Genomic DNA, 27,725 nt, shown 5'->3' with positions numbered 1-27,725 from the left:
TAAATATCTAAAAAAAAACATTTCAAAAAAAATAAATAAGGATTCGATTTTCTATTATTTTCAAATCAAATCTTGAATTACTTTTTTGATTCAATTTGAAATTTGAAAGTTTTGCAGGGCAGTAATTCATGAACTGCAATTAAATGATTGCTTTGACTATAATACATAGTGCAATCCTGCAACTTTTTGGAAATATTTACTAATATCTAAAACATTATTTAAAAAAATCTATTTAATATCTAACAAATTTTTAAACTTTTTTAAACATTTATATTTTTCTGACAAATAAAATAGTTCATGTAGTTTAAAATTTTTTGTCAATATCTAAATAAGCTACTTTACTGTGTTAAACTTAGCCTTACCCTGGTTTTTTCTTTCAGGTCTAGTCAGATTTCAAATCAGGCTTTGAATAAGACACAAGTTAAAATGTTTTTAGAAAAACATTTTGCCTCAGACAATTTTGGATCATAGATTAATTCACATATTGATTGTATTTTAAAAAGTATCAATATTGTTTAAAATAGGGTCAAATATATGTCACATATATTTAAATCATATTAAAATTATCTTTTATTAAAACTAATATGTGTTACAAACACATATTAGTTTCAAATTTTTGAAACAATGGAAAATTAAAAAAATTATTTTTTATTTTCAGAAACTTATCAATTTGAAAATAAATAATCATTGTTGTTTTTGTTGTTGAATATTTTAACTTTAGTTATTTTTTTATTATGAATACTATATTTTATGTCTAAAAAGATAAGTATTCTAATACTAGTCTATTCAGTTTAATGTGCTTATGAGGTAATGTATAGGGATTGCAAATTTACTGAACTTTCTTATTACCGGTAATTCTGTAAGAGAAAAATTCATTACTGGTGTAATTTGACACATTCTAAAATTACTTTGGAATGTCTAATAGTTTTTAAAATTGAATAACTTTTGGATTTAAATTTCAAATTACACGACTATTTTGTTTTGTAGTACTTTTTTATTATTTAGAACAAGCTTATTATTTTTAGTTTATTCAACTGCTTAAAAAATACAACAAAATAAGAAATAACAAGAAAATAAAATCAATTCTTTTAAATTCAAATTTTAGTATGATTTCTTTTAAATATGCTTTCAAGAAGCATAAATCATCTATGATCCGGTCATTTAATAGGGATATACTTGTTGTGATGAGCTTGATAGAAGAAAAAATACTTTCTGATTTTATACTGATGAAATGATACTGTTGAGTATTATATCAGTTAGTTTTGGTAAAAAGCCTAATATTGTAACAATTTTTATATATTTCATTGGGCATACTTTTGCACGTCTAATAATGGGATTAATGTTCTTTTAGAATAATAGCTCTAAACTATGATGGGCTCATAACAAACTTCATGTTTTAAGATTGACAAAAATTCTCTTGCGTATTTTTTGTGGGTATTCATTCAAAAAAAAAAATTAAATCTTTAGAATATTGGTATAACCCTTACTATAGCTTTGCTGGTAATAGCAACTTTGGCTGGTAATAGCTGTTACACTATTACCAGCCAAAGTTGGTTTGTTACTTGTTAAATACTTGTTTGTACACCTCATAATTTAAGAGCACTATACAGTGCTCTTAAATTATGAGTTTTTGAAGTATTTTAAAATTGTTAATTAAGTATACAAATTAGACTGAAAATGAATATTTATCAGCAATTAGATGCATTTTTCTCCCATGAAACAAACAAAATATTTGTTACTTTATTACTTCTTTGACTTTTTTTGATAGGATTATGTTTATGATATGAGTAAAATAATTATGTGCACATTTAGTAAATATCAAATCAACAAAATACTAGAGACAGAATAATAACAGGAAGAAAATAACTGTTTAAGTTAAAAATAAAAATGTAGAAAAACATATCCCCAGTTTTCTATTTGTTAAATAGATAAGTAGTGCAGATTTTTATTGAATAAATGTATGTAGTTCCTTAGATTTTTTTAATATTTTTTTAAACCAAATTTACGGGTAATCATCAATAAAATTGCCAATAATAAAATTATACATTTTTAAATTGATTTACATGTAAACCAGTTGAGTGATTGTCCATAAATTACGCAACGCAAAATATTTTTAAAAAACAGAAGTAGGAGATGTTAAGCTTTTTTATGCGGCACATTTCATTAAACTTAATAGGCTAGTTTTCTTTTTTATTTAAATTAAGACTTTGCAAGGGAAAAATTTTAATCTTTTTGTTTATTCTATTTTCTTTAATCTGTTTTGTTTATTGTAACAGTTTGTGTTACGTAATTTATTGACGATCCCAAGCTGGTGTTACAACTCCTAGTAATAGGATAAAACACATATAAAAAAAAAATTCGGAAAAAATTTGATTTTCCTTTATTTTAGTTTTTTTTAATGAATTTACACGTTTTCAGCTTTTTAATAGAACATGCTGGGTGTTTGGTTAAAAAAATTCACCCACCTAATTATATTGTTTATTTTTTTATGTTATTAATTTATGTTTTCCATAGTTTTGGCATTGGTCATCAAGCACATAGATTGTATTAGTATTCTTAGGAATACTAATACAAAATATTTTTATTAGATTATATACAAAGTTTTTGAAAAAAATTAGCATTTATTTATGATTTTAAAAAATTAATTATAATGATGATCCTCATCATTATTCCAGCGCCTTTGTTTTGTCTCTTCTACAGATTGAACATTTCTCATAATGCTGTTCCTCCAATTTATATAACCTTGAGCATCTTCTGTCCTTACCTGTCACTTTTTAAGTGTTGCATTGTACAACCTGCAATGCACCATTTAAGTTTTTATTCTTCTACTCTTTACCTACTAATAACTAATCATTTTATGCTCTATATTCCTAAACACTTCAATCTTCCCTGATACACTGTATTAGATAGACTGTCATTTTCAAATCTCTAAAAATTCTTGCTTATTTTTTTGTTTTTTAAAGTCAGACCCACCACATTTAAATGACCCACACACACCTTACTCATGCCCTTGATGTTTTTTCTGCTCCTGCTGCTGTACCAATTGTATCATTGAGATGACAAATTTTATCAGTACACCTTTTTTCTATCTATTATTTACTTTACTATCTTTTTTGCCTTATTTTCTACACTCAAAACCGACTATCTTATAAGATCATTGAAACACTCTTTTTAGCTTTAACTCTTTTCGACACTCTCCACTTGGACGCTTCCTTGTATTTTCTTTCTAGCTCATTCTTTACTTGACATCTTTTTAGCTCCATTCCTTCCAACACTGATCTCTTAGTATAAGTTTTTCTTCTTATTTTGCAATCAAGAACAATTAAACTAGATAGGTCTTATGGTAAACCTATTCTAAACTCTTTAGAGCTTAACAATAAAAAGCAAAGGACTTAGTTCTGAACTCTGACGGCACACCAACCTTTATTCCAAAAATTTTACTCTCATTAATTTGTTTTGATTGATATTGTCATATTTTTATACAAAGCTATAATATTATAAATATCACGTCTGTTGTCCCCTTCTCTGACCTAAAAACAAACAGTATTTTACTGATAAATACGCTGCTTCTTATGTTGTTATATGTTCTTGCAATAGTTCTTTCTAAAACCTTCATTACTTGGTCAAGCAGCTTTATTCTTTAATATAAACCACCCTTTAGAGAGTCATATTGCATTTACAAATTTTTACCATCCAATTTTTTTTTTCATTTCGACGATCTGTCTTAAAATCATTTTTTAATATTTCTAAGCATAGTAAAAATTACCTCCATTCTTTTTTCAAAGTAAACTCTGTATCGAACATTCTTATTCATAACAAATTAAATTTATTTATCAGGCTACTTAATGACCCCATATGTTACTCCATTATAATGACTCAGTTGCCGTGTATAAATAACCAAAGTTTATTTGTTGGTGAGATATGGCTAATATGCAAGCAATTTGGTATTAATATGTTGCAATGTATGATCGAGGGCAATAAAATTAAAACTGCACGCCCTAAGGAAGTGTTAGATGCCAATGTCGCCGCAATTTTAAAACAATCTGTCCAATTATGGAATTTAAAGGAACAAAGACTTATATTTAGAACTTTGATGGAAGAAAACATTCCAAGAACAGTACAAGAACACACATAGCATTTTCTTTACTTGTTTTTTTTTTACCTATAATTTATGTAATTATTGGGTGCTTAATAGAATATATATATATATTTAACATCCTTTTTGCAGTTGTTCTTTACAACAGTAAAATAGTTTCGCAAGCATGATATGATTGCGTACCTTAAAAGTATAATAATTAGAACTTTGATATTATGCTTACAATCATTTGGGATCATATATTTGTACAATTTCATTGCAAAGATCTAACACCTAATGAACATCCACCGTCCAACTTGTTTTTACTTAAACTTCATTTGTAAGTATTTTTTCAATTAGCCCTTTAATACAACCTTAAACAAAATCTATATTTTTCGTAATTATTTGCTTCACTAATCTAGATTCTCCATTCACTTTATCCTTCTAGCATCTCACCTCATACCTTCTGCTTGTTTGACTGAACTTTGCATACATCTTGTTTTACCTTACACTTAGACTCACCATGCAAGAACATGCCTTATGCATTCACATATTCTTCCACTTTTATAAAATTTGCTAATCTTTTCTACAATTTTAACCAAGTATTCATTCAACTGCTTCGATTCTTTGTGTTGCTAATGACCCTATGTTCGTTGTTTTCTTTTTATTGCATTTGCAAGCATGATATAATTGTCAACTTTTAAATTATTATAATTTAAAGGTTAGCAATAATATCAGACTTGCAAAACTTTTTCACTGTTGTAAAGAACAACTGCAAAAAATAAGTTTATTTCATTACTGGAGTCTCTTGACCATTTACTAAGGATTTTAAATATTTTTTATATTGCTCTTATTTCATGACAAAACTTTATTTGTATTACTAATACTTTTTTTTGTATTGTTATTAATTAGGTTAAATATTTTTAATCATTAATGGACCTGTTTTGGTACCCTTGGCCTGATACGGGCGCCCAAAATAATTTTCTTTTCTTTTTTTTGTGTTTTATTAAAAGAAAATCATTTCTGTTTCAAATGCAGTATTACATAACTAATTTATATTTATTTTTGCTATTTCGTTTTTTTCTTTAGAACAATTCGATGGATTTGAAAGTTATTCCATGCCATGACTTGTTTATAACTGTTATTTAGTAATTAACCGAATGTTAGTTTGAAAACAGTTTTGATTGCTGTAGAAAACTTCTTGAAACCGTACTTGTTACTTCTCATACAAGGTAATATTAGTGGCAATGTTTTCTCGGTACAAATCGCTGCTGGGAATTTCTTATTGGTCTGATATTATTTTCAAATTATTGCAGTTCATTTACAACCTCGACAATCGCAATCAGCATCAGTTTGTCATCTTCATTCTATGGCTAAAGGTACTTAAGAAACAGGCAATTTTAATCTTTAAGTAGTTATGTTTTTAGTAGCAAGTCATTGTTCTTATTTTTACCTTTTTTTCAAACTTTCTTAGTTTTCGAACGAGTTATTGCAAATCTAAGAATTAACTTAATTAACCCGTTTTATTTTATTATGTATAATTGAGTCTGGTAATATTATTTCTATCAAGTAAAATTTATTATGTAAAAATAAACCTGACTTTTTATTCATTGTTGTTATTTTTGTATTTAGATATTTTTAAAAATTAGCCTTTTAATCTTAAAAAAAATGTTAGAAGCTTAATAAAACTTTTTTTTTTCATATTATACCGAACTGGTCTGCAAACGTTCTTAAGATAATTTAATCCGCATGAATAATTTATATAATAAAATATAATCCGTAAAAATAATTTACCGGACTTACCCTGTTATGTAATTCCTCTTTAATTTTACGAACGACTCACCCAGTTTAAAAATAAGGGGCAACTCCCTTGAAAATTATTACATTGCCACCACCTATTAATTTGTGACTTCAAACTAAGTTTTACTTTCTGTAAACATAAGTTTTTAACTCGAAATAAAGAGCTTTCCAAAAAACTTTATTTTGTTCCATTATGTAATTATTTAAATAAAATCATTATACTTAAATAAAAACTAGAAAAAATATTGAGCTAATTGAGTTTATTATTTTCAAAACAAATTGAATTGCCAAAGGAGGTTCTAACTTATGGAATACATTATTTGGTGCTGTGGCTAGTGGTCCGACCCCCAAAATCTGTCATTAAGAACCTAAAATTAAAAAACAACTTATTATTAAGCATTTAAAAAAATAATAATAATTTCGAGAAGTTTACACTAAATTGTGGCAAAGAGCCGTTTAGTTTGCTGTGCTTTCCCAATTGTGGGCATGAAGGAGCCTGGTTACTCTGACTTTATTAAACAGTCACCTAAAAAAAATGTTCTTCTCTTTTTCTATTAAAAAATTCAAGGAGACCTTTTTTCCGACGTAATTTAAGCAGAAGCGTTATCGCAATTCAGTAAATTTCGGCAATGGGGTAATTTGCGATGATTGGTTAAGAAATCGGGGGTGCTCAGTTACAAATACGATATTTAGTTAGCTAATCGTAATGCTGTCATTTTTATGGAGCGAATCGTTTGGCAGTTTATTTTGAGTTAACTTTTATGGAAAAGTTGAGTGCGATTTTTTATCTCATAATCGAAAAAAGTCGCTTTTCTTTTAACTGCTAATACGGTAATGCCAGTGCTTAATGTAAAAAAAATAGATTCTTTTTAAGCTTTTCATTTCTTTTAAATTTTCTTTAGCTTATCTTATAAACGTAAAAAATAGTTATCTTAACTATTCAGGCATATAACTTTTAAATGTAATTTTAGTTTTTAACATTTTAATATTAGTAAGACACGCTTTACAATAAAAAAGCACGTGAATGGTGATTGTGGAAAAACTGAATATCTTTTTTTAGTGAAATGATTAATGCAAATCCAATCGGTCAAACCCGGAGTATAATACATTAATATACATATGTGCAAACAGATTTTCAATTTTTCGCTTTTGTTTTATTAAGATATGTCTCAAAAATAACATTTTAACAGTCAAAACTCACTCGTTTTCCGCTATTGGATTTTCTGTTAGAAAAGTAAAAAGGTTTTTTTGATAAAAACCCTCTCATTTTCAACCCGTCCATAGCACTTATAAAAGCAGCCGTGGTGCGGTAGTTAGATCGCTACCTTCAAGGTTAGAAGTAAAACTAATCATTGCCTCTTTTAATGAAAAGAGGTTCAGGGGGAAATTTCAAGTTACTTAGAATTAATCATGCTTTACTCACTATATTGAAAAATTATATAAACATACTTCCCTAGTTTAATTCACTTTTTAGTATATAAATCTACGTTTTACACACCCGTTACTCAAGAAATACTTTTAATGTATGACAGTGTAAAAATAAAATAAATAATATCTCTAAAGTGGAGGGCATAAGGCCACAATTATAATACATAAGAAACTGAAATGTTTTCTTGTTTTAAAACGTATTTTATCCGTAAAATTTTCTAATTGGCTAAGTTAATAAATAGTTTGTTTAAAAATGCTGCATAAAATGTAAGAACCAACATTCCAAAATTGAGAAACATCTGAACATGAGCGGCCTGCGTAACACTATTAAATAATAAAAATAACATAAACAGTAAAGTTGAAAATAAATTTATAATAGTAATTAATACCTAATATTTGGAGTTTTGATTGATTTTTAAGGCTTTTAAAATCATAAACTATTACATTTAAATAAGATAAAAAACTCCTTCTATTTGTAGTAAAAAACATTAACTTGCTTTGGTTTGGATCTAATTTATCAAGCAGAAAGCAGTGCCTTTAATATCAAGCAACAGAAATAGCAATATCACCATAAACTTTCGGGGTTTCCCAAGGCTTGAACGTAGGATAGTTTTTTACTTTTTTAAATTTCTTGGAAATGAAACGTTGTAACTTTTTTTGCTGATGACTAACTTTTAATTCCATAAAAATATGGCTGAAGCCTTGGGTACAGTAAAATTTCATTTTCAAAAATTGGCATTGACTTTTTATCTACCATAATAAAAAAATATCTATAATATTTCAATCTTATAAAATAATAACCTATCACTAGGTTAGAATTATCACGTTCTATCTCCTTATTTTTGAGTTATAAGATAAAGCGATTTAAAAAAGAAAGACTTTAGAAGCGGGATATAAAATTTTTTTTTACGACTGTTTTCTCCGCAACTTTTTTACTTATAACTTAGGTTTCAATACAGTAGAAAAACATTATTCTGAAGTACACTACACTATCAATAACTCAATTTTTTCAAAAAATGGAGGTAGAACAAGATAATTCTTTTGTCGCAATATGTTTAACATAACTTTAATTTTTATAAAAAGCTGCCTTCTGTAATAATTAGACAGAGCTCAATAGTAACTCTTCAAAACTGTTATTTTTTTATTATAATTTTGCCATTTATACTATTCAGTCAATTCAGAAATAACTACCAAAAATATATATACATTCTCTAAATATTGAACTTCAAAGATTGAAATAGTGACTTAAGAATAATTACCCAGTAGTGACACATTTTCAAATCTGAAATTTGAACTGCGGAAGCATTTTTGCATAGTTATTTAATTTTATTTTTTATATAAACAAAAGATAAAATTTATATGGTAGACATATTTTATTTTCATCAAAAAAAGACTTTGGTAGTCTATAATTATTATTTTTTAAGTTATTATTTTTCAATTTTAAAGTTCAATTACCTCAAAGTATAAAAATATCCATAGAGAACAAACAGCTATTCATAAAATAGGTTGCGCTGCAGAAGTGAGGGAAAGCTGTAACGATTTTGCGTATTTAATGTAAATAATTTATAATTTCAAAATATTATACTAAAATTAAGATCTACAATTACATAAAAAAATTATAGACAATCAAAGTCTTTGGATGAAAATGAATATTAAAAGAAATAAAAAATCAGTTTTTGTATACTTTTGAAGCATGTTATTTTGACAAGTCTACCTTACATGTTTTTTTATTTATCAAGTCTTAAATAGCTAATATAAAATAATAAAAGGAAATAAACATGCAAAAACTGAAATACTTCACATGTATTCTTTATAAATATAGTAGATAAAAGATCAATACAAATTTATTTGAAAATAAAATATTACTGTAAACCCAGGGCTTACAGTATTACGAGGTGACACAGATTGCACTAATTGTCTTGAACTCCGTTTTTGAGTTAGATTTTGAGATTTATTTTTTTATTGTTACTATATTTTTCACACGAAAACGTTGATTTTTTTTCCTAACTTGAGTTTATACTAGTTTAAAGAATATTAAAGTATAATTTTAGTCAGTATATAGTTATATTGAACATAATTTATAATAATCACTTGGTAAGGGCTTAGTAATAAGATCAGTTCGATTTTGCTGAAGTCCTTCCTGTACTATTTTAATTTTAATTTCCGTTATACTTAGGTTCACGAAACTTATAAATTACATACTTACGGCAAAATATGGAAAAATAAAAGGATTTACCACTTAATTTCTTATAAATATATTTTTTTTATTTATATATTTTTTTTTTATACTGTTATTTCGGTGCCCCAAGAAGACCTAACGGTCTTGTCACAGAGCACCGCGGATGTGCATTTAACCAGAAAATTCACGCCTCCTTCCTCACCGTGACGCAAAAAATATGTCCAAGGCTCGTTTCGAACCTGGAACTCTTGCTTATAAAGCAAGCGCTCTAACCACTGTGCCACGGCCGCATAAATATATATCTATTCTAGATAGTTAAGTAAATAAAGATTTAAAATTTAAAAAAAAAACATTGATAATCATGGCTTTGATTGTAAACGAAGATCAAAAATAACATTAAAATCACTTTTTTGCTTTTTTCAGGCATGGTATTTATACAAAAGAAATTTTATCATTTTTTTGTTGTTTTCCAAATGTATCAAAGTTATGATATCAAGCTATTGGTTTGAATTTCCAAATATTCTTTTAAACTTTATTTTGTCATAAAAAAAAAATTTGTTTGAACATATTAATGTTCAAACAAATTTTATTTTATCAAATGCGGGCTGGGCACTCAAGACATACAAGAAATTCCCGGCCTTTGCCTTGTCCGGCACGATTATTGACAACGATTACCCCTTCCGACGAGTCTTTTCTTATGAATTATGCCATTCTTGTTCGAATTTTTTCCTGCCCTCATCAAAGCTCTAGTCTACCTCTTTATTTTATTGATGTGCTAACTACTGTTTTTTCATTAGATGCATCATATGAAACTTTTATGATCATAAAAACATTATTTTTAAGAATCAACAACAATTGTTGACAGTTTTGCATGTTGGAAATTCTCTATTAAATAAACCCGTATTTTCACTTCGCATAATTTAGTAACTATATTAAACTTAACTATTTCAAATAAACATTGATCAATATAAAACAAAATTATTATTAAACATTCGTTTTAAAATGGTACATTAAAACTACACTAATGGTGTTTTGAAATCAAATAATCACATTTTTGAGCTTTTACCCAGCATTGTTATTTATTTATATAAATTATAATCTAAGTCTACTTAGCTATTTGGCAATATTTGGTACCAAAATAAATATTGGTACCAAAATAAAATCATTCCTAATACACTCAACTAACTATCAATTTTAAAAATTAGAACGAGTTCTTGGAAAAAAGCCGTAGAAACGATTTCTTTAGGAACTATTTCCTAGAAACAGGAACGATTTCTCGTAAAATTGGGACGATTTCTTACGGGCACAAACCTTAATTACAAAATCATAGCAAACCGCAATCATCTAAGTTAAAAGATTAGTTTATAGCATATATATATATATATATATATATATATATATATATATATATATATATATATATATATATATATATATATATATATATATATATATATATATATATATATATATATATATATACATATATATATATATATATACATATATATATATATTTATATATATATATATATATATATATATATACATGTATATATATATATATATATATATATATATATACATGTATATTTATATATATATATATATATATATATACATATATATATATATATATATATATATACATATATATATATATATATATATATATATATATATATATATATATATATATATATATATTTATTGATTTTTTGACGAGATTAAAAAAATAACTACATGATTTTTACTACTAAAAGTTTCATCTATAAAAAGGAGTTGATTGACTACTAAAAGTTTCATCTATAAAAGTGGAGTTGATTGAACAATAATAAACTATATCTATAAAATAATTTATGAAGACAGTCATAATAGATTCAGGCAACCAAAAAAGTTTGTGCGGTTTATCCTAATTGCTTATTTTTAAGAAATGTATTAAGAAAACTGGTTGTGGTGGGGGGATGATTTTGCATATAAATTAAAACTTGTTTTAAGGAGAATCAATCAGTGTGTTTCATAAGTTTTATTAGAGCGTATTAAATTTAAAAGTCTTAAGTGGAGTATGGCTGTGTCAGATGCCAAAAGCTGGAGAAGCTTGTCAAATGATATGAGGTGCTTTTGGGGAAGGTACCATAGCAGAACGGATGGGTCAAAAGTAGTTTCAAAAATTTTCTTCTGGAAATGAAAACCTTGAAGATGAACCAAGATCTGGAAGACCATCCATCGGAAACAACGAGGATATTAAGCTGGTAATCGATCAGGACTCCAGTCAAACATGTCAAGACCTTGCCTTAAGATTTAATGTGAGTGATGAAACTATTCGTTTACATTTGCACCAACTTGGAAATCGTTGGAAGTTGAGCAAATGGATACCTTATGAGTTGAGTGAAACAAACAAGCTACAGGGCTTAACCATTTGTTCTTTATTGCTTTCCCGCCACAATTTAGTGCCATATTTGACCGATGTTGACATGCGACAAAAAATGGATTATGTACTGCAACAAAAAACGAACATATCATTGGCTAGCCAGTAACAATCCAGTACCGATGACTCCTAAACCAACCATTCACCAACAAAAAGTTATACTGTGTGTATGGTGGACTACAGCAGGTATCGTTCACTATGAGTTGCTACCAAGTGGACGAACCATTACTGCTAAGATATACTCAGCCCAACTGGACAGAGTTTCGGTTGCTCTTCACCAAAAACAAGCAGCTTTGGCAAGCAGAAAAGTTCTTGTATTCCACCAGGACAACGCCAGACCGCGCCCCGCAAAAATTACGCGGGAAACTTTAGCACGTTTACAATGGGTGATTCTACCTCTCCCTCCGTATTCACCAGACTTTGCGCCAAGCAACTATCACCTGTTTTTGGCCCTGGATAACCATATGAGGAATCGACAATTTCGAAATAGAGAAGATCTTGAAAATGAATTAAAATTAGCTATAGACCTTAAAATAACCTCCTATGAACCTCATGATAATCTTTTATAAAAAAATCACTTAAGTAAATAATATTTTTTTTTGTATTCTAGCTTATCATAAGCAGTTAATTAAATATAAAAAAAATCTATATTACTCTTTAACAATTTAAAAAAATCCATGTTTTATAAACAAGTATGAGACGCAATTAGTTACTCTTTCAAAAAGTGCTTTGTGTATTAAAAATCCCTCATAAGATATTCACTCTAAATGTAAATATAAAAATTTTTCAAAGTAAAATTTTATTTTGTGGATTCATCACAAACCTTTAAAGTCTAGAAAAAAACAACAACAAATAACTATCTGTTGAAGGGATTTTAAAAGCGTACTTATGTCATAAATTTATATTGTAAACAAATTTAATAAAAGTTATATGAAATATTTTATAAACAAAAACTCTTAAAAAAGACTCTGCAATCCTTTTTATAATAACAGTTATGCTACCAAGACTGTCTCAATTAAAGTATATTATTGAAAAGTTGATATTTTGATGATTTGTGAAAAAATTTTATATTAAAATTCAGTTGTTTCTCAATTTTAGCATGAAAGTTAATGCAAGAACTAAATCAATTGTTTCTTTACTTTTGCATAAAAGTCAATGAAAGAATTAAATCAATTGTTTCTTAACTTTTGCATGCAAGTCAATAAAATCAAAAGTCAATGAATGAAAAAATATAGCTGCTTCCTAATATTTATGTTAGAGAATGAATTGAATTGATAGAAATAATAAGTTAAAACCTTTCCTAATACAAATGCACACATATATACATAAATTTATTGCACTAAAAAAATAAGATCTTAAAAACAAATTAAAAATTTCTATATTATTTATATCTTAATGAACAACAGTGTGTCTATCATTCTAGTTTAAATAACTTATTAAAACTTTCGTTTAAATGACTTACTAAAACTAGAAAACCAAGAAGGATTCAGGTTTACAAAACACTTAAATAAACTGTTTTGGTTTTTATTGGCTAATCCACAAATCATCGATAACCAACTCTTCAGCCTCTCATTATCAATAATCTCTTTACTACTTTTACAATTATATGCATATACAGATGCACAGAAAACTCTATTATTTTCAAATGTGCGAATTGATAATAACAACCTAGATCTGTTTCAATCTTTTGTATAAATCCATAGAAACTACCTTCATTTTAATCTAAGTCATTAATGAAAGCTTGACTTTCTTCTTTGGAAAAAATTATTTTATTTTCAACAAACAATTTTTATGCAATTTTGTAAATATTCAAATTACGTTTTTTATAGGAACTGTCTTCCATTATCTCAAAAACCACTTTGTTTTAAAAAAAATGTTCTCCTAAAAAATAAAAAAAATATTTGCATGCAAATCTGTCATTGTTAAGAAAGAATTTGAATCTATTTTTGTTGAATAACTTAAAGTTTTACGCATTGAAGACAAATAAAACGAAACAGATGCCATGGATTTTGCAATTGAAGACTCCTTTAAAGTTGTTTTTACAACTTCTTTTTTTTCTTTAACAACATGATTTTCTATATAACTATTTATTCCATTTTTATTAAATCCTATTATTTCAATACTTAACTTATTGATATGTTTGTAGTTAGGTTTTGGTATTGATCTATTGCAACTCTACCAGCAATAACATGTTTGTAAATTTGAATTTCTTCTAAAGCTTTAACAATAATATAGTTACAAGTCAAACTTGGATTTAATAACTCATTGAAATATTTAAACTCATCTAATCCATCAATTATAAACAGCACAGTATCATTACTATTGTTAATGCCATTTACAATCTCTTTGTAGAAAACATTTAGTAATTCATTAATATTAGAAATATTTGAATTTTGATTGAGTCTCCTGCATTCCAAATAAAAAACAAGTTCAACTTTTTTCCAAATCAAACCATTTGACCAATCAAGCAAACATTTTCTAAGCAACCATGTTTTCCAAATACCAGCCCTATTCCATATATTAATAATGAAGATTTTTCTTTCATAAATATTTCACTATATGGAATTGGTGTGTAACGCATTTGCTTTTCCAAAAAATTTTTTCGTTCAACACTATTAGCAGCATCCATTGAGCGTTCCACTTGAGCATTCACTGCATCAACAATATATAGATTAACAAATTTTTGTATTAGACTTACATTTGCAGATGCTTTTAATAGTGGTTGAAATTCACCAATTTCCCTATGATATTTGCATAGTACTTTTTTAGTTCAGCCAACATCCTCAACAAATCTAAATAAAACAAAACAAATTCAAGTAATGTCATCATCACGATTTTGCTAATGTTCATGATCATGACAATGATGATCATTATTACTATAATTTTATATAAACTTAAAATATTTATTATAATCAACTTGACATATAACTTCTGAATTAATCTAATGAATAGTTTCTTGTAAAATGACTTTAATTAATTTAAAATTAATATTATTTTTAACAATCTTTTTATTTAGAGTTAATGTTAATAAATTTGAAAAACTTTTTATTTGTTAATATATCTATATATAACTTTTTTATTTGTTGCTATGTTATTATTTATTGTTCGATCTGACAAAATTTTACTAAAACTGATTGAAGTTATGATTTTTTAATATGAAATCTATTTAAAGTATCACTACTAACAAACTTCTTAACAATGGCTCTTACACAACTTTTTCCTTTGTACAGTGGTCTTGATTACAAGTACAGTGTCTTTGTACAGTGGTCTTGTTTGCAAATTTCATGTTTTGAAGTTAAGGTGATGTGAGAGAGACATAACACTAATAAAACAAAAAAAAGTAAATAAAAAAAAATGTATCCTAAATTGTAGTCTCGTTACCATTGGAGAGGAACATAACAACTTAATTGACGTATGCAATATTAAAAAACAAGCATAAAAAACATATAAACAAATAAAAAAAGGCAAGCTTAAGTTAAACAAATTTATCTGATATTTTCATTTACTAATGAAAGTATTTTGATTACTTAATATAATTAAAGTACTATTATTAGTAATTTCATTACAAATAAAGTACTAAAATTTCTTAACAAAAAAATTATTGGTAGTTGTGAATATTGAAGGTACTTTAAACCAAAATTATATTTTGAGTTAATTTTATTACATTTGACAAACATTTTTATTTCTTATTATTTCTTACTTTAGCATAAAGTTGTTGGTTTAAAAACATTTTAATTATAACTAATTATTAATTAAAAAAACACTTTTTTTACTGAATTTTCTTGGCAACATCTTATTAAATTTCTTAAAAAAATGTTAGAATTCTTAATAAAAATTTAATTCCTTAAGCTAATTTAAGCAAACTTAACTTAATCAAAATTTAAAAACAATGATAAACAACAAATTAAAAAATATGAAACTATCAAAAATTATCATTAGGTTCAGGAGAAAATTATCTTAGTTCTTGGGAGGTTATCATACGATTCATAGGAGGTTATCATTATATTTATAGGAGGTTATCATAAGGTTTATCATAAGATTAATAGGAGGTTACCATAAGATTCATAGGAATTTATCATAAGATTCGTAGGAGATAATCATAAGGTTCATGGAAGGTTATTATAAGGTTTATAGCTAATCTTTAGCAAAATTAAAAAAATTTAAAAACTTTAATAAGGTTCATAGGAGGTTTTACAAAGTTTATAAGGAGGTTGTCATATGGTTCATAGGTGATTATCAAAAACTTTATAGGAGGTCATCAAAAGGTTCATAGGAGGTTTTCATAACGTTCATAGCTAATTTTTAGCAAAGTTAAAATAAAATGATAAATAACAACTTTAAAAACTTTAATGAGGTTCATAGGAGTTTGTACAAAGTTCATAAGGAGGTTATCATAAGGTTCATAGGAGGATATCATAAGGTTCATAGGACATTATTATAAGGTATCAAAGGTATCATAAGATTTAACCTGGCATTAAAAACATTAAAACACATTCAAAGACCTCAATACTTCCTCAAAAATGTGTAGAGAAACAAATTGAAAAATAAAACAAAAAAACAAAAAACAAAAAACAAAACAAATTAAGACAAAAATTAGATTGCCCCAATGAGAGTCAGTTACAAAAAAAATAAAGAAACTAGCAAAGGAAAATAACTTTCAACGCGAAGTATATTGAACACATACAGATAACAATACCTAAATAGGTTACTTTTACGTATGTCAGGTTAGGTTATCCTGTTACTGGTAGCATGTAACCCAGTACAATCTGCTTCATTTCCAGCTGTCTTGTAGATATAAGGGGAAAACAGATTCTATCTGTTGAAAAGCCTCGCACCCCTTCTTTATCTATTAGGCGGATGCAGATAAATTTTTAACACATTATTTCCAGTTTAGGATGTTGAATGCTCGATCTTCTTGACTCAATGCACGGGTTTTGCTTATGTTTCTGTTTTTATGACTGGGCAACTTATTTTATTATCTCCTTGTAAGGGAACCGCTCTAAAACTCAGTTTAATGGTACTAAGGCCAGCTGGTAGTCAGTTTTCCTGAAGTTTGAGCCTCATGTTGATGGAATCAGCCTCAGAGAGGCTGATTCCATCAACAGCTAAAAATTATCAAAGTATTAACAGCGCCATGTTGCACATTGATGGTGTCCCTGTTTGCACTTTTGGTGTACATTGGCGAGGCCACAAATGCAGCCCTTTGTTACGGCTTAGGGTTTATTAATAGTAATGAGGCAATTGCTTGGGCTATTAAACAGTGTACTGAGTACTATCTATGCTTTGAGTCAAGTTTTTTAACAAATTTAAAATTGAATAAAGTACCAAAAACTATAAAACACAAAAAACCATCATTATCTCTAAATATGAATACGCTAATAAATATTACTATTATTATTATTAGTGCGCATAGTTACGCATAGTTTCGCCTACTATTTGTATTATTACTTACGGTTCTGTATTCTGTAAAATACAATATTTCTTAGTTTTTAAGTAGTTTCTAGACTTTTTTTATGCGCGGTTATATTTTCCATGCGGTCTTTCAAGTAAGGTCAGCTAGCAAATTAGAGCTGATATATTTTTATTCTCAAGAAGAATTGATGTTGTTCATTGTTTAAAATAAAAATTTATATAATTGTTTGTTTGTTGGTGGTTGTTTTTATTTTTCTAATTTTTAAAGCCTGTTTTTTTTTTTTAGAAGAAGTTAGAACTAAAATGACTGGTAAAATAGTTTTTTTTAGTACAATATTTTTTTTGTGTTTCAGTTTTGTCTTCAGTCTTTTTAGATCATTTTAAGCAAGTATTGTTTTATTTTTTTAGAGCAGTAAGAACCCAGTGGGCACAGCACGTTTTTAAAACGTTTTTTAAACGTTTTGTTAGGCTTAAACCTTATAAAAACGTCTAAAAAACGTTTTAAAAACGTACCGTGCCCACTGGGAAGGAGTAATGTCTTTTATTTTATTTTAAAAAGAATTAATAAATATTGTTTATTTAAACATAGTCATCAGGATAAAATAAATAAGATAGATGAAATAGTTTTGTTTGCAAAATAGCAACAAATTTGTTCAACTATTTTCACTTAGCTCTGTTAAGTGAAAATAGTTTCACTTAACTCTGTTGAGTGAAAATAGTTTCGTTTAACTCTGTTAAGTGAAAATAGTTTAACAAGCTGAAATTAATTTCTTTAATTAAGCTTAAATGCACAATAACTTTGTTAGATTGATTTTTTCTTCAAGAATATCAAACAGCAAATGATTCAGACATAAAAATGTGTCAAAATATGTCGGTAGAAAATATGTCTGACATATTTTATGTCAGCAGAAAATATGTCTGAAAATATGTAGACAGATTAGCCAGACATATTATGTCGTAACAACCCTGACTGCTATTATTCCTGCTATTATTTGCTTACCTATATAATAAATATTGATCCAAATAATTCAATACACACCGCACTCCAATAAGCAAATCTCAACACTGTTAAAAATTGTAAAATATAAGAACACGAGGTTATACCAAATATTAAAATTATCACATGTGGATATGAAATGAAGACATGAAGCACTTAGTAGCGACAACGCAGTAACGCAATAAGGAAATCTCAACAAATTATTACGTGCTTATATGAAATGAAGACATGAAACCGTTAACTGCAGTTTAGGAATGTTTTCTCGATGACTTCTTGTATTATGCAGGATAACAGTAATTTACAATTGTTTTCTATATTCTTCTTATAGAATTAGAATATAGAATACTTATATGTACAGATCCAAAAACACAACTTAAAAGTTGGAGAGAACGAAAAAATAAAAATTTAAATTGACTTCGGAATTCGAAACTATATTATCAAAACGAATTCTGGAATTCTCGAATTTCGAATTTCAAGATGCAATCCCTACACATGCACATTGGCAGTTATCATGAGAAAAAAAGGTAATTTATATCTTGTTTTCTTAATTCTAAATTGTTGTGTTTATTAGACTAGAAGCTAAAATATATTTGATAACTACATTATACTGCATATTATTAAAAATGTAAAAAAAATTAGTACACAATAAAATGTTTTTTAATGTATTAAAAAGCATTTTGTGTGCACATCGAATTTTTTACACAGTATACTAATAAATGTATTTTATAGATAAGTAGTTTCTTTTTTATAAATAGAAAAGAAACTACTTATCTATAAAATTTGTTTGTGAAAATAGACCTCCTTTATGTATAGGCGAATATTTCAGACTGTATCATTCAAAAAATAGGTTTACACTTTAATTTTCATGAAATAAAATTAAAACAACACCAATATTTTACTTTTATCTGTTTTAAGCTATTTCTGTTTTTCTCCGCATTTAAATTAGGTTCCCTGGATTTTTAAAATAAAAACGTGAATGTAATATTTTTCTGAAATCAAATGTGAAGCTAAGAAAAAAATAAATAAATAAACAGACAAAGCCAGTCATACACAAATAATATTTGAAATATGTTAGTATAACTACGAGTTTACTCGTAGTTGGCAAACTCATGACGCCAGTTTACTTCGAGTATTCTTGTAGCTGACAAATATCAAAGTCCTGCTTACTACGAGTATACATGTAGTTGGCAAATAAATGACGCCGACTTACTACGAGTATACTCGTAGTTGGCAGCGAACAGGTTAAGTTGTTACTATCGCCCACTTTCGGGTCAAGTTGGAAATTTAAATATATTTATTAATGATTTTTTAAGAAAAAGCAGTCAAGAAAAAAAAATTGTTTTATTTAATAGGTGACATTAATTTGGATAGTTTACAATACTACACCAATTATGGAATTAGTATATTTTATAGAAATGTATTTGAACATGGGGCAATACCTTTAAATAATAAGAACAAGATTCAAGAACTTCAACTTCAGCTACTTTAATTGACAATATCATAACAAATTATATTTTTAATAAATCTTAAAATAAAGGTATAATTTTAAGTAACATCTCAGATCACATTCCTATTTTATCTCGATTAACATCACCGCAGAAAAAAAATCGCAATAGAAAAAAAGTTTTTCAAAACGCTTTTTTACCGCAGCAAATTTAAAATCTTTTAAAGAGCAGTTATCTCTGCTACATTGAAATGAAATTAAAGTAAAATGAATAAAATCTACAGACGCTAATTAAGTTTACGACGCTTTCTTTTAAACTTTTTATGAAATATATGACATAAACTTTCCGAAATGTACATTAAATAAAAAAACCAAGAGTTTAATGTCACCATGAATCACAAAAGATATTAGTAGATCCCCTAAAATAAGCAAAAATTATATATCAAGTAGTTAAAAATCAAAACAAACGAAAGTAAGATTCTTTATAGAAGTTATGCCAAAAAGTTTAAAAGACAAAAGAAAATTAAAAAAAAATTGTATTACTCAAATTTACTTGAGATGAACAAACATTTTATGAATTATCTTGCGAAGATTTTGAGCAATCTTTTAAGATGCTTAAGCGTAATAAATCAGCTGGCCATGATAATATAGATGGTAATGTTGTCATCGAGTCTTACAAACCTTTAAAAGATGTACTATTTAAAGGTTTACATTGTTCAATAAAACAGGGCATTTATCCTGATTTACTAAAAATAGCTAAAGTGACTTTAATTTTTAAAGCTGGAGAAGCAACCAATGTTTCTAATTATCCCACAATTTCTGTTTTGTCTGTTTTTCTAAAGTTTTAGAGAGATTTTTATATAACGTAATTTATAATGACCTTTCTTTAAATAATATACAATACGTTAATCAATACGGATTCAAAAAAAATATCTCAATAGAACATGCAAAAATCCAAGTTATTCGCAATCTTTCTGAACCTTTTGAAAATTCTCATTTCACGTTAGGAGTTTTCATAGGTTTATCAAAAGCATTTGATACAATTGATCATAATATTCACCTAAAAAAACTTGAATATTATGGAATTAATGGAAATCTTTTACTGTTGCTTAAAAGCTATTTAAGCAACCGTAAACATTTTGATTTAGTAATTTAACTGACCCATCCAATTTATTAAATAAAATCTGTGTTGTTCCCCAGGGCTCTATACTTTGGCCACGTCTCTTTCTCATTTACGTCAATTATTTAGATAAAGCTTCGAACATGATTGCTGTCAAGTTTGCAGATGACACTAATCTCTTTTTATCTGATAACAATATTACATCATTATTTCAAAAAATTAATATCGAGTTAACAAAAATTTCTGAATGGTTTAAAATAAACTAGCTTTCACTCTATGTTGAAAAAACTTTTTCATCCAACTTCTAAAAAAACTTTTTATTGTCAAAATTCTAATAAAAAAAGTAGTTAATACAAACTTTTTGGGTATTTATATCAATGAAAACCTTAATTTGAAGTATCACATAGAAGTCTTTTGTAATAATGTAGGTAAAAGTAAGTGAATGTTGTATAAAGCTAGAAATGTTTTAATAAAAGGTAATTTAACTTTAATTTATTATATTACTCTTTTGCCCATTGTCATTTAAACTATGCAAATATTGCTTGGTGTAGTGCTAATAAATCCATGCTTAGGCCTCTTTATCGTCAACAAATGCATGTTGCTCGTCTTATTAGTTTTAAAGATAGATTTACTCATGCCAAGCCTCTCTTATTTAAAATGAAAATTTTTAATGTATATCAGCTAAATGTTTTTAATATTCTTTGTTTTATGTACAAACTCCAACCCAGTTTCTTTCCATAATTTATATACCTTAAAAGATAAAAATAAATACAACTTAAGAAAATATTAACTTAATTCGTAAACCATTTTTCAAACTAATTTCGGAGAATCAAGCATTTCATTTCGTGGAGTATCTCTTTGGAATAAAATAGCTTTAAAACATTTTGATTGTTTCTTTGGAATGGAGTTACCTCTTAAAAAAAAAAGCCAAAAGAAATTTTGTCTATTGATGATATATATATATATATATATATATATATATATATATATATATATATATATATATATATATATATATATATATATATATATATATATATATATATGTATATATATATATATATATTTATAGATAAATGTTGTATATTGCTGAAAATACAACTCTTGTCTGTTTAAGATTGATCAATATCTTTTTGAAAAAAATAGATCAAATAATATTATTAAAATATTTTAAAAGAGAAAATACAACTTTATAATGGAACTTGAAGTTTCATGCCATTCGGCAATCATCAGCCATATTATTCAAATATAAAATAAAAACCGTTATAGAAAATACAAATTTAGCGTCGCAACGGCATCTGACGTCAATTGTACGTGACCCAATATTTGCTAATCGCCGGAATCAAAGTTAGAAAGTAAAATTTTTTTCCTATGCCTGCAAGCAGAAACCAATTCACTTTTTTTATTAAGTAGTAAACCACTATCAAAATTCATAATAAAATCTTTTTCACTGATGCAAAGGTTACACTTTTTTGTAGCTGGATTATAAGATTGGCATCGTTTAATTATGTTCCACTTAATTATAGGCATGTTACCTGCGTCTTTGCATTTCCAGATTTCTTTGGAAAGTTCTGTATTATTTCTATACCTTGTTGCATTAAATGATTTAAGGTGGTTTGCAAATCTGAGCATGAATGAGTTTTCACTGATACCGATGTAAATATCGATTAGCAAATATCGGATCACGTACACTTGACGTCAGATGCCGTTGCAACGCTAAATTTGTATTTTTTATAACGGTTTTTAATTTATATTTGAATAATATGGCTTAATATATATTTGAATAATATGGCTATAATAATATGATTGCCGAATGGCATGAAACTTCAAGTTCCATTATAAAGTTGTATTTTCTCTTTTAAACTATTTTAATTATATATATATATATATATATATATATATATATATATATATATATATATATATATATATATATATATATATATATATATATATATATATATATATATATATATATTAAACATTAAAAAATTTACTTTCTTATTTTTTATGCAGTGATGTAACTGAATATGACTATGAATGTACTTAAATTTTTCTTTTGCTTTATACACTTGATCATATATGTATGCATTTGATTTTTAAATTTACGATCGGTTCTCGATAAAGAATTGATGGTTTTCTGCGAGTGTCCGCTTTCTTTTTATTCATTGAATTAAATACTTGTATATTTTTTGTTAATTTATATTTTCTAGTTGTAAACGGATTATTTAATCTTAATGATTAAATCAGCGATTTTTCGTGACATGACCTAATGGTCTTCTTTGAGTATCCGCGTTCTTTATTTATTTATTTTTTATTTATTTATCTTCACTTGTATTTTTCTCTTGTGTAAATGTATTTGGATCTTAAACATTAACGAGATAAAGAACAAAAGCAAAATTCTGGCTTCCAAATACAATTAGCTTAGGTAAATATTTATTCCTAAATCAATTTTACATATATACTCAAAGAAAATCTTTCAAAATAGAAACAACATAGGTTTTGGAAAAAATATTTTTAACAAGTTTCTAACTACTTTAAAAATGATTATTTTGAAAATTTTAAACAAACTTTCTGAACAAAAACTATTTGTAATTTAAAGATACAATATGTTTGTTTTATTTTCAGGATAAAGATGTGCCCAACCACTATCAAGCGCTCCATAATTGAAGCTCTCAATAGCTCTTGTAAATGTACAAATAAATACATGACTATTAACCAACAAATGAAAGAAAGTGGTCAGAAATGTAAACTAAATATCAAGCTGCAAGATGATAGAACCAAATTGTTATAAGAACTTCTTAAGAGCATGTAATTAATTGAGTGTTTTCTTCACATGCATTGACTTGCAATTACCGACGGAAAAGGAGTTTTAATACAGTTCAAGTTGATAATTACTGTAATGACTTATCAAGTCTCATAAACTAGTGACAGATCCAGGTGGAAAATGGCGGTATGCATCCCCTTCCCATAAGAACATTAAAGTTTTAAAATATCTAAAAAATTGAGGAATTTTTTTATTTTTTAGGTGACGCCAATATGATACAATGTTCAAAAATATTTCAACATCCCTCCTTCCCCACCTAGTATTTGTGGATCCGTCACTGTTGTGAATTGTGAGTATTGTGAATCATGTTATTCAGTCTCTCAAAATTTCTTGGAGATATTTTGTTAAGCTCGTTCACTGATGGTAGTAGAGGTTTTCTCAATTTTTTCTAAGCTTTGTTAATACTGCGTTAAAGATTGATACCAGCTATGGTACCAATCCTTAACGCAGTAGAATGAGAAACTGAGTTCTTTAAAGATGCTTACTCTTCTGATCTGAATTAATGCTATAGTTCAATTAATGAGATTAGGCAGCAGAAACTCATTGCTTACGGTTTATAATAAACATTGAAATCCTTAACTGCTGGTAGGATTTATGAATTTTAATATTGCATGTAAAAATAATAAAGAGCTTTTGACTGAAAAAATATATTAGGCTATTTTGAATAAATTACTTTTGGCGAAAATTAAAAAACATGCATTACATTTTAAACAAATGATACTTGATGTTAATATAATGTAAAAAAATATAGTTTAAATAGTTATTTTTCTTTTCGTTTTGAAAGTCAATGTTTTTAAAAAGGTTTTTGGGGCCAATTTAGTTTAACAGAAATTTTCTTTTGCTTTACATACTGATTGTCCATTTGCAAGGATTTGCACTTTTTTTTTGCATTTTGTCAATAGTTTATAAATTAGGATATTTATGCTATGCTTAAGCCAAATCAAATTATGGATTGAATAAGAAATCAAAATTTTTTACAATCTAAGTACTACATGTAGCAATAAAAGCATTATAATAAAAATTGTTAATATTACATAGTAGAATACTTATGTAACATTTATTTTGAAAGTTGTGATCGAATATCACAGTAATAGGTAACGTTTAAAGTCTATCAAATATACAACAAAATATAAATTCAAACTGCCATTAATTCTTAACTAGAAATAATTCCGAATAAAGTTTTATCCAGAATTTAGGTAGCCATATGCTACGTATGCACTAATTCTTATCAAATTATATACAGGGTTTTTGTTTTTTTGTAATTTTGTTTAGGTGCCCCAAGAAGTTCTCATGGTTTAAATCCAGAGCACCGCGTATGAGCATTTAATTGGAAGTTCGCACCTCTTTCCCGACCAACGTCACAAAAACTTCCCAGAGGTTTGGTTTTATCCAGAATTTGGTGTGGCCATATGCTACGTATGCACTATTTCTTATCAAATTATATACAGCGTTTTTGTTTTTTTGTAATTTTGTTTAGGTGCCCCAAGAAGTTCACATGGTTTAAATCCAGAGCACCGCGTATGAGCATTTAATTGGAAGTTCGCACCTCTTTCCCGACCAACGTCACAAAAACTTCTCAGAGGTTTGGTTTGAACCACGGATCCTTTGTTTGTACGCTACCACTGCGCCACGGTTGCTCAGTTTCTTATTCTACAGGTTTTTTGTCACAATATAAAGTCAAAGTATCACTTGAACAAAAACTTGAACAAAAAATTAAAAGATTTCAAATTTGCATCATAGGTTATTTTGTTGTGTACGCCATCACCCTATATAAGTCGTGTTCTTAGGTCAGCTAGGTTGGCATTATCAGGATCCGTGCCAACCGGGTACGATAAAATTTGAATCTAGGCGTTCTTTTGAAAACTTTTAAAAAACAAAATTCTCGTTCATACGTAAATTTTTTATTGCAACACTAAATTAGAATTAATAAATTTAGAAAAAAAATATTATTAAAATATTATTATTATTATTAAAACAAAACAGCCGTTTTAAGAATTCTCTTTACGCTTTATCGCGAATTTTTTACCTGTGTAATCAATCAATTTAGATAACTAATTTTTTTTTTTTTTTTTTATAGCTAAATTAAATTAATACAATTTGGTAATTATTTTATCTAATTTAAATTAATAAGAAGAAAATAATACAATTGTCATCATTAACAAAAAGTAAATTATTATCGTGAGAGTTGAAAATTACACAAAATAACGTACTCCTAATATTCCATACTACAATTCCTGGGGCATCGTATCATCTGGTTCATCATTTAAATAAACTTTAAACAAATAAATATATATATTTATATATAAGTATACATTACTCATATGTTATATATATATATATATATATATAATATATATATATATATATATATATATATATATATATATATATATATATATATATATATATACATATTGCAATAACAAAATCTTTGCTTTTAAACAACTTTAGACTGAAAAAAAAAGGCAAAACCTTAAATTATTTTTACAACTTTTACTTTTTTTAACTTTAAATAATAAAAAATTTAATTAACACTATAATATAAAACAAACGCAATAAAAACTCAAATAAACAAACTTTTTTTCTTCTTTAAAAATTTATTAAAAATTAGGATTTCAAAAAGTTCTCAAACTTTTAAAGAAAAACATTCGTCAATTATATTTTAACAACAGATAAACTTTATATATATTAAAACTTATATATTAATCAAATAATTAAACAACTCACTTGCTTATTTCTAAATTGTTCAAAAAGTTTGCGATATTACAATTTATTCTGATTGTATCTGGATGGTTGATACCTAAAACTTCAGTTTCTATTTTCTCAACAGAATAATAAACTTCTAAAGCTTCTTTTTATTTTCCCATATTCTTCAAACAGGTTGCGATAATATATTTTGTTCTTATTGTATCTGGATGGCTAATACCTAAAATTTCAGTTTCTATTTTCTCAACAGCATAATAAATTTCTAAAGCTTCGTTACATTTTCCCATTTTCTTCAAACAGAGTGCGATATTATGTTTTGTTATGATTGTATCTGGATGCTTGATACCTAAGACTTCAGTTTCTATTTTCTCAAAGGAATAATAAATTTCTAAAGCTTCGTTATATTTTCCCATATTCTGCAAACAGTGTGCAATATTATATTTTGATCTTATTGTATCTGGATGCTTAATTCCTAAAATTTCAGTTTGTATTTTCTCAACAAAATAATAAAATTCTAAAGCTTCGCTATATTTTCCCATATTCTGCAAACAGATTGCAATATTACATTTTGTTGTTAATGTATCTGGATGCTTGATACCTAAAATATCAGTTTCTATTTTCTCAACAAAATAATAAATTTCTAAAGCTTCGTTATATTTTCCTATTTTCGTCAAACAGAATGCATTATTACTTTTTGTTATTATTGTATCTCGATGCTTGATACCTAAAATTTCAGTTTCTATTTTGTCAACAAAATAATAAATTTCTAAAGCTTCGTTATACTTTCCAGTTTTCTGCAAACTGAGTGCAATATTATATTTTGATCTTATTGTATCTGGATGCTTAATTCCTAAAATTTCAGTTTGTATTTTCTCAACAAAATAATAAATTTCTAAAGCTTCGCTATATTTTCCCATATTCTGCAAACAGATTGCAATATTACATTTTGTTGTTAATGTATCTGGATGCTTGATACCTAAAATATCAGTTTCTATTTTCTCAGCAAAATAATAAATTTCTAAAGCTTCGTTATATTTTCCTATTTTCGTCAAACACAATGCATTATTACTTTTTGTTATTATTGTATCTCGATGCTTGATACCTAAAATTTCAGTTTCTATTTTGTCAACAAAATAATAAATTTCTAAAGCTTCGTTATACTTTCCAGTTTTCTGCAAACTGAGTGCAATATTATATTTTGTTCTTATTGTATCTGGATGCTTGATACCTAAGACTTCAGTTTCTATTTTCTCAAAGGAATAATAAATTTCTAAAGCTTCGTTATATTTTCCCATATTCTGCAAACAGT

General features: G+C 26.7%; 2 protein-coding genes across 2 annotated transcripts; one reads left to right on the top strand and one right to left on the bottom strand.

The window, feature by feature from the left end:
- Positions 1-11,975: 11,975 nt before the first annotated feature.
- LOC136074023 (histone-lysine N-methyltransferase SETMAR-like) lies at positions 11,976-12,479 on the top strand. Its single transcript, XM_065786320.1, has one exon. The coding sequence runs from the start codon at positions 11,976-11,978 to the stop codon at positions 12,477-12,479; it is 504 nt and encodes a 167-aa protein (XP_065642392.1).
- Positions 12,480-14,033: 1,554 nt separating this feature from the next.
- On the bottom strand, positions 14,034-27,711 carry LOC136074022 (uncharacterized). The gene is made up of 3 exons (XM_065786319.1): positions 26,637-27,711; positions 14,371-14,562; positions 14,034-14,254 (listed from the first exon to the last, which is right to left on the bottom strand). The coding sequence occupies exons 1-3, from the start codon at positions 27,709-27,711 to the stop codon at positions 14,034-14,036; spliced, it is 1,488 nt and encodes a 495-aa protein (XP_065642391.1).
- Positions 27,712-27,725: the final 14 nt, after the last annotated feature.

The sequence above is a fragment of the Hydra vulgaris genome, chromosome 01 (assembly GCF_038396675.1).
Source record: "Hydra vulgaris chromosome 01, alternate assembly HydraT2T_AEP".
NCBI classification, from domain to species: Eukaryota; Metazoa; Cnidaria; class Hydrozoa; order Anthoathecata; family Hydridae; genus Hydra; species Hydra vulgaris.
This window is presented reverse-complemented; position numbering and strand designations above follow the sequence as displayed.